The following is a 12,480-nucleotide window of genomic DNA, read 5'->3' as shown; positions in this document are numbered from 1 at the left end:
CCTCCCTCTTCTCCAATGCGGATGCTGCACTGCTGCTCAACAAGGCGCCACCACGTGTTTCCCATATGTATTGTGTGTCCTTCTCTTTTCCTTCCCCTCCCTCTCTCGGCTTGCAGCTTCTGGCCATCACCCATCGCCCACTCTTACGTGGTGAAGTGGTGCGCGCTTGCTGGTGGTGCACATGCCTGCGTCTCTCTCTCTCCCGCTTCTTCGCGCACTCGTGCAAATAAGCGGTGGTGCAGCGACAGCGATTCCTTCGGAATGTGAGTGGAGTCCAGTGAAGGGGAGGGAAGAGCGAGAGAGTGTCTTCTGTGTTACTGCGTGTATTTGTATGTCTCTCTTTATAGGCGTGTGTCCATGCAAAAGGGCACTTCCACAACTTCCCTCCTCCAGACAAGGTGCCTCTCTTTACCTGCGTCTCTCCTGGTGTGGGTCTTGATATTACTTACAACCCCTCTCCGTGCACTCCTCATCCGCTCTTACCCCACTGGTGTGTCGCATTGCTCGAGCAAGCGGAAAAGAGAAAGTGGGCGATGCCGCAAAGGTGCAGCTTAGTTCGTCTATGTAGAAACAGCCTCCCAACAAGAAGCAAATGTTTTCTCCACCAACCCCACTCAAGGAAACAGTGAAGAGGTCCGTGTGTGGATCTAACAGCGCTACCACTGTCAAGACAGTGTGCCTGCTCTCTAACGTCCTCTTCGGCCACACAAACTCCTGCAGTGGGATCACCTGCCAGTGTCTGTGTACGCACGTTTCAGCTCGTTTTTCCCCTCAGTGCATTCATTCTCTGCCACAGAGCAGCGGGGTGAAGCTCCACCCCCACCCCGCAGCCCTGTCACAGACCCACCGCGTGCGGTGCGAGGCAGCCGTAGGCAGCCAGGGCCTGGCGAGATGCACCCGAGCCCCGCTGACACTCTGCCCCTCCTATGGGGGTGGGGCAAGCGTGCTCCCGGTTGCAGGTTGCCCCGATGCCACGTCGTCGAGGGCCTGACCGCCGACGTCAGTGGAGATGAGTCGCACCAACCTTCCAGCATTGGCAGGGCTATGGGGGCTGCCTGGCTTCCCCACACCGAGTGGGGGCTACTGGGCCCTGAGACACCGCGTGCCATGGCGGGGCCCCTGCCATCGGGGCTTCCTCACGTAAAAAAAGAGAATCGGTGACACTCGGCGCGCACACGCCCCCGACTCAAGCCCATTTGCTTAATTCTATCCACCACTCCATCGCCTCCTCCCTGCCCCCTGTCTCTCCGATCGTCGTTCCTCTTCACCTGTGCGATGTGCGAGTGCACCCGCTGTGCCGTAGCACCCCTCTTCACACCTGCGGCTCTTTTCTTGTGTGTTCTCTGTCCCCAGCTGCTCTCCTCGACGTCCCAGTCCACAAGTGGGTACGCCGAGAGAGAGTCACCAAGAGCAGCCACCACGTGCATCTGGAGTGGTGCAGGAGGAAGCAGCCCGCGGCCACCTCAACAACGGCCTCCTGCCCCTGCGCGCGTTGGCACAGAGTCGCTTCAACGTTGACAAGCACGCACAAGCCTTCGCCAGTCGATCTCTAGCCGCGTCGAATTATCTCGCTTCTCCAAGTAGTCTCTCACTGTACACCCACCGTGTGCATCATCCTCAGCGACTGCAGCGCCAGTCATGGCGTCCCCATTCCCTTCGTCCCACGAACACTCCACTACCACGCGGGACTATCTCTTCCGGACCCTCTACCTCCGGCGTGAGATGTTGCTGCTCGCCACCCACGGCACCGCTTCTGAAATAACCTCGACTACAAAAGAGAAGGACGAGGAGCAGCCCAGCTCCGCAACCTCGGTAGAGCCAGCGAGCAGCACACGCCAAGATGTGTTGCTACTGCCACCGCTCTACTCCTTGGATGGCCTGTCGCTGACGCCGTCCGCTAGCGACGAGTCGGCCTTTGGGGAAGACCCGATGCTCAAGCAGGACCATGCGTGGAACGGCCTTGTGCGTGTGCGCTCATCCTCCTCACCTTGGCACCGTGGCTGCTTTGCATTCTACGTGTACTTCCCTAGTCGGTATCCCTTTGAACCGCCCATTATCGAGCTCGCCGGGCCACTCCGGAGCCACCCGCTCCTTCAGGAGCGCTGCTTGCAGTGTCTCGGCCAGCGGAGCGGCGCCGCCGGCCATCCACTCGGAATTCCCTCGTGCGACAGCGCCGTCACGACGACGCGCTCGGCACCGGCCAGGCGTGTGTTTGTGCCGTTTGAGGAGGTGTACGCCACCATCGACCCCATGCGAGTGTCTGTCATGTCAGTGCTAATCCGACACATGCACCTGATCTTCCACCCAGCCGAGTGGCCTGTCTCGTGGCGACCGCAATCAATGGAGGCTGATCCCACCGCCCACGACTCCAGCACGGTGAATCACGTTCTCGCCCGCCGCGATGTGGAGCGGCGCAGTGTGACTCAGGAAGTGCTTCTGCTGAAGCCGTTCGAGCAGTACGTTGGCACCGAAGTGATGGAGCACTTCCTCAACGTCTGGGAGGCGAGCGAAGGCGACGCTGGCGACGACGTGACGGACACCGCCACCGTTGACGAGGCAGACTGGTACACTCGTGAAGTTCTTCCGCACCTCCTGCACTCCTGAGCTGCACGCAGTGACTTGCGCCGGAGATGATGAAAACGAAATCGATATGTACTGTTGTGGCGTCCCTTGGCCACTATCACGTAGCTGCACTGCTCTTTCCATTTATTCTTACTGCGTGTGTGTGTGTGTGTGTGTACCCGCCACTCACAGAAGGGTCACGTGCACACCCCGGGGAGAAAGATGGGAAAACGAAGGCTTTGCTCTCCCTCCCCCTCTCTTGGAGTAGTTTGGATATGCGCCTGTGGGACTCGGCAGCACATGCGTGCATCTTGGTTCTGCTCTTTCTCACTCGCTCTCGCTCGCTACTGTATACTCCGTGCAGTGCCTCAGCCGTTGCATACCCCCGCCGCTGGCTTGCGATGGCGTCTGCATGACATCCTAGATAAAGAAAAGCTTCCCAGGACGTTCTTTCCCCGTGCCTCGCAACCTCTGCTGACCATGCGTCCTCGCGCCCTTTTCCGCTCTTTTTCCCCTCACCCTCTCCCTCTACCCTTCGCATCCATCAGGAAGCACAATAGCTAACCGCCAATCAACACGAAAGAACTTCACGCTTACCAGCACAGCTACCTCTACCACTCTGTCACCGCCACTTCTTTTCCAGCTTCGGACGTGCACCAGCGCAGCTTTTCAGCAAGCGCACCTGCGTATGTAGTAGGGCTTCATTCATCAGCGTATACACACGCAAGTACTCACTCACTCACCTCTCTCTTCGTTGTTCTTCTAGATATTCCCTGCCCCCCCCTCCTCCTCCTCCTTTTCATTTTGTTCTCGAAATTCACTCAGTCACACGAGGGAGGCTCTTTCTGCGTCCTCCAAAGCCATACACAAACGCTCTCTCCATCACTGGTGTTGCCACGTGTCTCTGCCATCTCCTCGTCCCTTATTGATCTTCCTGTCTTCGCTCTCCTCTGTTCTCCCTTGTACGCGTGCGCAGCTGTATTGGGGTATTTTCTCGACGCCACCGTGCAGGGGCGTTGCACAGTCCACACTGTACTGCTTTTCTCTTGCCTCCCCACCCCTCTCCCCCCCCCCTACTCCACCGCGTAGTGGTCATCCTCAAAGATTTGCACGACTCCCTGTCGCCTTTCCTCTTGTTGCACCTCGGTGATCACCGTTCCGCGTGCCTGTTCCTGTGGGTGGGTATGGGAGTGGGTGGGTGTGGGCAACGAGCTTCTGTGGTCTTTGAGGCGGAATTACTCGTACATCATGCAAGGCGGCGGCAACAACAGTGGGGCAGCGGCGCGGCTGCAAAAGGAGCTCGTTGAGGTGATGATGAGCGATGCCGAGGGCATCTCCGCCTACCCAGAGGACGACAACCTCTTTCGCTGGATCGGTAGCGTCAAGGGCGTGCCAAACACACCGTACGAGGAACTCGAGTACAACTTGCTGCTTGTTTTTCCGCCCAACTACCCGTACGAAGCGCCCACCGTGACGTTCATGACACCATGTTTCCACCCGAACGTAGACACGCGTGGGGCCATCTGCCTCGACATTCTCAAGGAGAAGTGGTCCGCCGTCTACTCGGTGAGCTCCATCTTGCTTTCCATCCAGAACCTTCTCAACAACCCTAACAACGAGTCACCGCTGAACAACCATGCGGCGCAGCTCTGGCACGACAGGGAGCAGTTTACCATCGCTGTGCGGACCACTCACGGTGGAGCGCCGGGATCTTAGACGCGTGCGTATCGCTTCGCGTTACGTGTGTGGGTGGAGGTCTGTGCTTTGCTGAGTCGTACAGTATTGTGTGCTCTCCTTTGATGAGGCAGTGCGTGCGACAGGTTTCTTGCACGGAGACGGGGGTGGAGTACGTGCCCACAAACTGACGGCCACAGCGCTAGTAAGGCTGCGTGCTGCCGTCTCCTCCCCTCTCTCCGCGCAAAGCCTATGGAATGTACACGTCTTCGGTGGGCTACGGCTGCTGTGTGCATGCGCGGGCAGATATGTGCGCACGCGTCGCTCATTTGCTCGCCCTCTACGTGTGCCTGTGCTTATGCTTGGCGGCGTGTACACGGCGGTGCGTGCAGCACCCGTAGACATTACACGTCTTCGATTGACCGGCAAGCAGATGCAAACAAAGGGAATGGAAAGGGAGAGGGGGTATGATAGTGGGCTGCTTCTCCTCCGCCTCTGGCTCGCGATCAGAGCACCTGTTTGGCCTGTGAACACGCTGAGGGCGAGTGCTCAAGTCTTGCGTATGTGTGGACCTAACTTTCTCCCTCGTTGTCTTCTCTTCGTGTGTGTGTGTGCGTGTACGGGCAAGCCCCCCCCCCCCTTCCGTTCAGCATATTACTCGTTCTGCCTCTTTCTCGCCTCACCTCCTGTACACACGCGTGCCCGTGCGCGTGCATGTGTCCTTCGAGCACACACACACTCTCTCGCTCTTGCGTTACCGCGCACTCTCTGTCCTCTCTCCACCTGTCTTCCTTGATGTTTCGCAATGGAGCACCACCACTCTCTCTCTCTCTCCACACACACCACAGGATTCCGGTCATCATTGTTACGCTTTGCACACTTCTCCCCTTCCCTCTCCAGTGCCTTAGACGTCCACGCCGGCCTCTCCGCCCGCCGCTCTTTCTCTTCCTCTCTCGACTCCTTCCTCTCTACCGTGGAGGGAATTAGATGCGGTGAGCTGAATACCGTAACAAATATCGCAGACGCAGAGACAAGACGGCAACTGTACTGGCGGGTGATCGTTTTTTCACGGTGGCTGTCATCAGCGGTGTTGCTGCTGCGGCCCGATTCTCTCTTTGTCTTTCCCCTAATTGAGTTTTGTGCCAGCGTGCGTACGGATGACGCCTCCCCCACCTCACCTCCTCTTCCCTGCTGTTTTCTGCGCTTGCGATCATTTTCCCTGTGCATTTGCTTCTCCCTCCTTTCTTTCTCATTTCACTCGCCCTTTCCACCGCCGTGCCCGTCCGCCCCACTCCCTTTGCACACGCGCACAGTCGAAGACTTATACACACCAATAGCCCCCTCCACGCACACACACACACACAACTTTTCGAATAACACGCACACACAGGATCGGTAGGCGTCTGGGACGCTGGTTGGACTTGTGCACGCCTCACGGCTAACCTCTTCTCTCCCTTTCCTTCAAATTCACCCGCACACGACATCCTCTCGGTGTCGAAATACGTGCCTTTCTCGTCGACAGTCGACGTTCTTGCTTTGCTTTTTGTGCGATTCTGATAGTCAGCTCAGCTTCCAGCGCGCGCACACACACACACATACGTCACTACTCTTCTCCATTTTCCGTTCTATACAATTCAATTGGCCCTCGACTCCACGCGCACGCACGCCTTCTTTTCCCCCTTCGCACCAGAATGAGTGTACAGGCAGAGCGCGATGAGCTGCTGCTGTATGCCCTGCAACACCCACCGCCGAACGTCAGACTCAAGCTACCAGACGGCTCTGCGTCACTCGAGCACATCGATCTTACAAGCTGCCCGAGTCCAACTGCCCTCTACGCCGAGGCTGAGAAAGCAGCGCGGCATGCCAAGCGAAAGAAGGTGCCAACATTCGAGCTCGATATGACGAAGTTCTTCACCTTCCTCGGCGGCAGCAGTGGCTGCGTCGAGCGAGTCAGAAATGCGTCATCAGCGAGCCTCAGCAAGCACTCGCACTCCCTTTCAGTGCCCTCAGCGAATGCGGAAACGAGGCCCGATGCGTCAGATACAAATGGCGAGCCGCATTCACCCAGCGACAACCTCTTCCCTCCTCCCGATACGCACGGTGACAGCGATGTCCCCCAGCTGGCGGCATCAGAGCAGTCGTCACCACGCCCTGGGCAGCCACCCACGAGAGAGGAGAGCAGCACCGCTCAGGAAAACAAGGGATTCTTGGGGTACTTCATGGGCGCCTTAAAAACCTTGGGCAACATGGGAGGGACCGCTGCTGGGCCCGTCCACGCTCGGACGGGCTCCGGTCGCCCTGCATCGATGGCGAACGGTACCTCTACCTCCTCGGCTGAGAAAGGGAAAGGTGTGCCACTCGTCACCGCCACGGGCAGCAGCAGAGGCAACATCTTGGCATCTATGCTAAAGCCGCTGACCTCCATTCAAGGCACGCAGCCGAGCTCTCCTGCGGCGAGCCAGTCAGTAACTGCCAAGGAGGAACCCAATATCTCCGGTGTAGCGCGGCGGATCGAGCGGGTACGTATCCCACTCTGTGGCACTACGCCGGGCACCATCTCGTCCAACATTGAGACTCAGCTTGGTCTCCTCTTGGACACCACGGAGGGGCAACGCAAGACAAACGAGGAGACGACAGCGGCTGCCTTCAACCCCCCACGCCCGCCACACATCCAACTGTGCGAGGTGATCGACAGCGCACCTCTGGCGCCGTTCCTCGACACTTTGCCCATCTTTGCCTACGAGATCCTCCTCATGGCCACCGGTGTGCTGCTCACGAAGAATGGGGACACGTACGCGCGAGAGCTGGAAAACGTCTACCGACGTGTTTTCAACATCACCGACGAGCAGCACGCACGGTCACTGGCCAACGTTACCCCACCCGCCTTGCGGCGTGTGCTTGACAATAGAGACACAGTGGCGAAAGCGGAACGCCGTCGGTATCTCTCGGAGCTGCGCCCTGATGCATCCACGTTCCGGCTACTCTGCGACAACTCCAACGATGACGACTTTGTGAGTCGCGCGGAGCAGCTGCAGAGCATAATTGAACGCTACCCGGACTTACCGGGCGACACTCAAGTCCCCCTCTCCCTACGCTCCATGGTGTTCGCTGCTTGTCTCATCCCAATGTACCAGCTGGACCTCAGCACCCTCAGCCCCATCTACAGCGAGAGGGACGTGACAAGTTGTCTCGCGGCGCTACGGGAGTACATTGGCATTCTGCCGCAGACAGAGCGCTTTTGCCACCTGCATGCGCAGCTGCTGGCCAACGACAAGTGCGGCAGCGGCGAGGCACAGACGGTATTTCTTAAGGACGTGGCGCGCGCCGTCAGCCGCCACGACACCTCCAGCATCGCCAACGCGACGCTGACGCCGGCGGTGAAGTATGCCTATTACGTACTGCAAGAGGCCTTCTGCTTGTCAGCCGTGCCGATGCCGTGGCTCGACTCCAGCTTCTCACTCGACATGCAACGCAGTGCGACGGCAGCGTTCATCGAAACATGTCTAGCCCTGCCGCCGTGCATGCCGTGCGCGATGGTGCTCGTCGATGATACGCCCGTGATGCCTCCCAGCTCGAGCAGCCAGGACATTCTGCTGGCGTTCATGGAGGTCTTCGTTAACTCTGGCGTGTTCCGCAGTTACGCCGAGCTGGTGGACAAGGCGGATGTGCACTGCCTCTCCGCCGCGAAGCTGTTCCAGCGGGTCGGCAACAACCTTGACACGAAGCAAAAGGCGTACTGCCACATGCTCACCCGCAGCTTCCCACTCGCCAGCATGCTCCTTCTGCCTGGCCGACTGCGCATCGGCGCCTACGTCCTTCTCACACAGCACTGGGGCGGTCTCTACCCTGATGCCACCAACAACGTGCCTAAGGACTTCAAGACATCCCTTGATGCCTTCCTTGACTACTTGCTGGACGGCTGCGACGGCGAGTGGCGCACAAGTGAGAACGAGGCGCTGTGTGTCCTGCTGATGCGTGCTACCCAGAGGTACTTAGCTCCGATAGGCACGCTGACTCAGTACGACGAGGCCGCGCACTTGCAGTTTGCTAAGCAGCTTATGGAGGAAATCTCACCGCAGTGGGCAGATGCGGTGGAGCGCGCAAACGCGCCATTAGGTGATGTGATGCGGTATGTGCGAGCCGTCTTTGGCGCGCCGCGGCCACCACCGCTTGGAGGCGATCCCGCAGCCCATCAATACGCCCGCGTGTGCAGTTGGCTCGACATTGTGACAGCGCTGACAGGAAAGTGCTTGGAGGGATTTCCTACAGCTGCCGCGGCTGCCCCGAGCGATAAAATGCCGGCTCTGGCGGCCGAGAGTAAGCGTGTGAGCACTCTCTCTGCGGAGCTGCGCGGGTACCCGACGCTTCTCTCCAGCGGCGTACAACGCCTGCACAGCCTTGTGCGGGTGCAGGAAGGCTTCGACGAGTGTCTTGCGCGTTCGCAGCGACAATACGACTTGGTGCGACGTGTTACAGGGGCGCCACCGATGCTGACAGCCGAGATTACCGAGAAGATCCAGAGCAACCTTTATAGCGCGGTACTGAAGCTGTGCGACAGCCTCAGCATTTACATTCTCACACAGGATACTGTCGTGTACTTGATGTCTAAGTTCATGCAGCTGGATGCGAAGCAGTACAAGTCGATGAAGCGTAACGCCGCCAACTCAGAGGACTTCCCCATGCCCCGCATCTACCCCGCCGTAACGATGCGGCGCATTCTCGACGAGGTGCGTTCCGTGTTTGACCGCGTGTGCAACATCATCGACTATGCGCCGGCGGTGCGTCAGCTGCACTACCGACTCGGCCACAATTTTACTGCGGGCCTCTTCGCCGTGTACGTAGATGGCCCCGAGCTGTTTTTCAACTCCGCAGATGCACCGCTCATCCTCGCCGACCTCGACTCCGTGCGTGACTACTTTTTTTCGGGGAAACCGGACCAGCATGACACACCGCTCGTGGAGGGGGAGTTTGGACGCACATTTCAGGGCGCGGAGCTGCTGGAAAAGCTCTACAGCGTCGTGCAGTACGTCATGTCAAAGCCGTCTTCTGAGCTCGTCACTGGCGGCGTTGGCGTGCCGCCGCTGCACAGGCTTCCTGAGTGTTCCGACGACTCGCCGTGGTGCCAGTATGTTGTCCGCCGCGTGCTGGAGCACCGAAAAGGCTTCAAGAGCAGTGTGTGGGACAACTACAAGGCGCTTATGCGGGCTATATAGCAAGAGCACCTCTCTCTGCATTCACCAAGCTTTCTCCCCCCTCCCCTCAACCACCTCTCTTTTCGCTCTCCTTAGGCGTGTATGTGTGTGTGCGTGGAAACGCGTATAGTTTTGCGTAGGCATGTCGGTATGTAAGGATGCTGAGTGGCCTGGGGAAGAAGGTTTGTGGGTGGCGGCGTTCTGTTCGGCTGCTTCGCTTTCCCTTTCCTTTCTCTCTCCCCCTCCTTATTGTTTGCTCTCTCTCTCTCTCGCTCACGCACCTGTAGTGTTCCTGTAGCACTCGCGATTGCTTTCACTATCTTCTTCTCAGTTGCACCAACAAACAATCACGAACAAGGAACGATGGAAAAGCTCATTGACACGCCGCTCCCCTCTGTGTCTCCCTCTTTCCTGTCTGTTAATTATCCGCTCTCTCTCCTGCTGGAGAGCATCTTCCATGCACTCCACGCCGCTCTGCACCCCTCCCCTCCTTCCACCTCTTCCTCCCTCCTTCCTCAATGGTCTCTCCGCTTCTCCCTCCGCCCACACACATACGCATACATGTGGGTGTGGGTGTGTGTGCAAACACACCTGCGCGTATGCCCATGGGTTATGCACGCACTCCAAAACGCAGCACGCATCGAAGAATCTCTCGTGACGCTAACACCACAGCCAACACAAGCATCCACATTATTAGTTCCTCTCATTACCCAAACCATTCACAGAAGGTCTCCCTCTCCCCTTCCCCCCCCCTCGCCTTTCTCTCCTTCTCACCCAACCGTCTCTCCCTCGTCCCCTTACAACCGAAGTAAAAAGAATGATGCGCAGCACCCCTCTTAGCCTGGCGGGTGTGAGCGGCATGGCTGTGTACGCCCCACACTGCCGTGTCGACCTTGAGCAGTGGTGCAAGTGGACGGGTAACAACTGGGACAAGGTGTCCAGCGTCGTTGGCCAGTCCTTCCGCATTACGAACCACAACGAGAATACGTACACCATGGCCGCCAACGCAGTGCTCCGCCTGATCGTGAACAACAAGATCGACCCCACCAAAATCGGCTTCCTCGGCCTTGGCACGGAAAGTTCGTCTGATAACTCAGCGGGCGCCATCATCGTGAAGGGTATGGTAGATAAGGGTCTGCGCGCCATGAACATGCCAGCCATCTCACGCCACTGCGAGGTGCCGGAGTTCAAGCACGCCTGCCTGGCCGGTGTGTACGCAATGGAGAGCGCCACCCGCTTCGCCAACGCCGACGGTGGCGACCGCATAGCGATTGCTGTGGCTTCCGACATTGCTGAGTACGCGCTCGGCTCCACAGGCGAGCAGACGCAAGGCGCCGGTGCCACTGCGATGATGCTGGAGCGCGACCCGAAGCTGTTTGAGGTGCAGCTGCAGTACAGCGGTTCCGCTTCGGACTACCGCGGCCCTGACTTCCGCAAGCCGCATCGCCGTCACTTCATGAACCTGGAAGAGTACACGAAGAGCTCTGCCAATGGCAAGATGGCCGACTTCCCGGTCTTCTCCGGCCCTTACAGCACTCTTGTGTACCAGGAGGAGGTGACAGTCGCGGTGGAGCACATGCTGGCGCGCCTGCAGCAGTCTCCAGGCAAGTACTACGATGACGTCACCGCCCTCTTCTTCCACCGCCCGTACAACATGATGCCCATCCAGGCAATGTCGTTCCTGTACGCCCGGGGCCTCGCTCGCGCCACCTCTGAGGAGCACAAGGTGCACTTCGCAGAGCTGTGCAAGCAGGGCAAAGCAGACCCCGCAGCCGTAGTGAAGGAGCTCGACGTGGACCCGCACTACTTTCAGCAGATCGAGAGCGGCACAGACCCGAAGGACGCGTTCCCGGACACTGGTAAGGTGGCAAAGGTGCTGCGCAAGGACAAGAAATTCATTGATCTGCTGGAGAAGAAGATGAGCATGGGCAGCCCGGCGATGGGCAACTTCGGCAACCTGTACACAGCTTCCTTGCCCTGCTGGCTGGCGGCCGGCTTCGAGGAGGCCTATACCCGCAAACTCGACATCGCAGGCAAGCCGATGGTGATGGTCGGCTACGGCTCCGGCGATGCGAGCATGTCGATTCCGATCGTCCCAGTGCCCGGCTGGGAGAAGGCTGCTGCCAACATCAATGTCAGCAAGGCCCTCGAGAGCCCCGTGTGCCTGGACAGAGCGCAGTACGAGGCTCTCCACACTGGCGCCGAGAAGAACGATTTGGCGAAGGACAGCCGCAAGATGGAGTTCGTCATTGACCGCCTTGGCAACCGCAACGAGGCCACCTTCCAAGATGTTGGTGTTGAGTACTACCGCTACATCCAGTAAGCAATCAAGGTGATGCCGCATCTGTGTGAGAAGGAGAGAGGAACGGGGACAGAGACAGAGCTGCAGTGCGGTCGCATGACGACTGTGCCGAAGACTTCTCCGTCCACGAGCAGTTACTTCAATGGCGAAAGAGAAAAACTTCATGAAATGTAAAGAGATACACGGAAAGGGAGTGGGTGGGACAGACTTGAACCCCAGCATCAGTGGGTGTGCGCTACGTAGGAAAGAAAGGTTAGCTCTACCTTCTCACGAGACCCGTTCAGTCTACGACAGTTCGTGGATCTGTTAAACCGTGTGCACTAGTCTCTCATGACGCCCTCATTACCCCCTCTTCTTGTTCACTCTACCCTAGTGAGGAGGGGGAGGCAAGGATGTGAGAGGGGACGAGCGGAAGAGGTGGTGTTATTCCGGAATCTTATCGCTGGCGGCTCTTTGGTGGAAGACGCCCCCTCCTCCCCTGCTTCTCCGTTGGCGTTGCTCACAGGAGTGGATACATCCCTTGCTTGCTGTGCATGTAAGATATGCGTGTACAGGTGTACGCAGCTGTGTGGCGCCTAAAGAGGGATGATAGGCGATTCACGCGGAGAACAGAAGTACGGCGCAAGTGGTCGAGATGCAAGAAATAGTGTGTGCGCGATAGACGGAAAGAAGGAACGGGGGTCGGCGGTAGGTGCGGTTCTGTTGACGCTTGCTGACGCTGTAGTGCGATGCGGTGGGGGGGGGGAAGAG

At 58.4% G+C, this 12,480-nt stretch overlaps 4 protein-coding genes across 4 annotated transcripts; all 4 read left to right on the top strand.

Annotated features, from left to right (window-relative positions):
• Nucleotides 1-1,638: 1,638 nt before the first annotated feature.
• LBRM_24_2220 (conserved hypothetical protein) lies at nucleotides 1,639-2,604 on the top strand (the record flags this gene model as incomplete). Its single annotated transcript, XM_001565435.1, has 1 exon — nucleotides 1,639-2,604. The coding sequence occupies one exon, from the start codon at nucleotides 1,639-1,641 to the stop codon at nucleotides 2,602-2,604; it is 966 nt and encodes a 321-aa protein (XP_001565485.1).
• Nucleotides 2,605-3,810: 1,206 nt separating this feature from the next.
• LBRM_24_2210 (putative ubiquitin-conjugating enzyme e2) lies at nucleotides 3,811-4,278 on the top strand (the record flags this gene model as incomplete). Its single annotated transcript, XM_001565434.1, has 1 exon — nucleotides 3,811-4,278. One exon carries the CDS (start codon nucleotides 3,811-3,813, stop codon nucleotides 4,276-4,278), a length of 468 nt encoding a protein of 155 aa, XP_001565484.1.
• A 1,649-nt stretch (nucleotides 4,279-5,927) lies between these two features.
• Nucleotides 5,928-9,449, top strand: LBRM_24_2200 (conserved hypothetical protein; the record flags this gene model as incomplete). Its single annotated transcript, XM_001565433.1, has 1 exon — nucleotides 5,928-9,449. The coding sequence occupies one exon, from the start codon at nucleotides 5,928-5,930 to the stop codon at nucleotides 9,447-9,449; it is 3,522 nt and encodes a 1,173-aa protein (XP_001565483.1).
• Nucleotides 9,450-10,245: 796 nt separating this feature from the next.
• On the top strand, nucleotides 10,246-11,751 carry LBRM_24_2190 (conserved hypothetical protein; the record flags this gene model as incomplete). The annotated part of the gene is made up of 1 exon (XM_001565432.1): nucleotides 10,246-11,751. The coding sequence occupies one exon, from the start codon at nucleotides 10,246-10,248 to the stop codon at nucleotides 11,749-11,751; it is 1,506 nt and encodes a 501-aa protein (XP_001565482.1).
• Between the last annotated feature and the right edge of the window lie 729 nt (nucleotides 11,752-12,480).

The sequence above is a fragment of the Leishmania braziliensis genome, chromosome 24, assembly GCF_000002845.2.
Source record: "Leishmania braziliensis MHOM/BR/75/M2904 complete genome, chromosome 24".
Classification (NCBI taxonomy): Eukaryota; Euglenozoa; class Kinetoplastea; order Trypanosomatida; family Trypanosomatidae; genus Leishmania; species Leishmania braziliensis.
The sequence above is the reverse complement of the archived record's forward strand: the minus strand, read 5'-3'. Positions and strand labels throughout refer to the sequence as shown.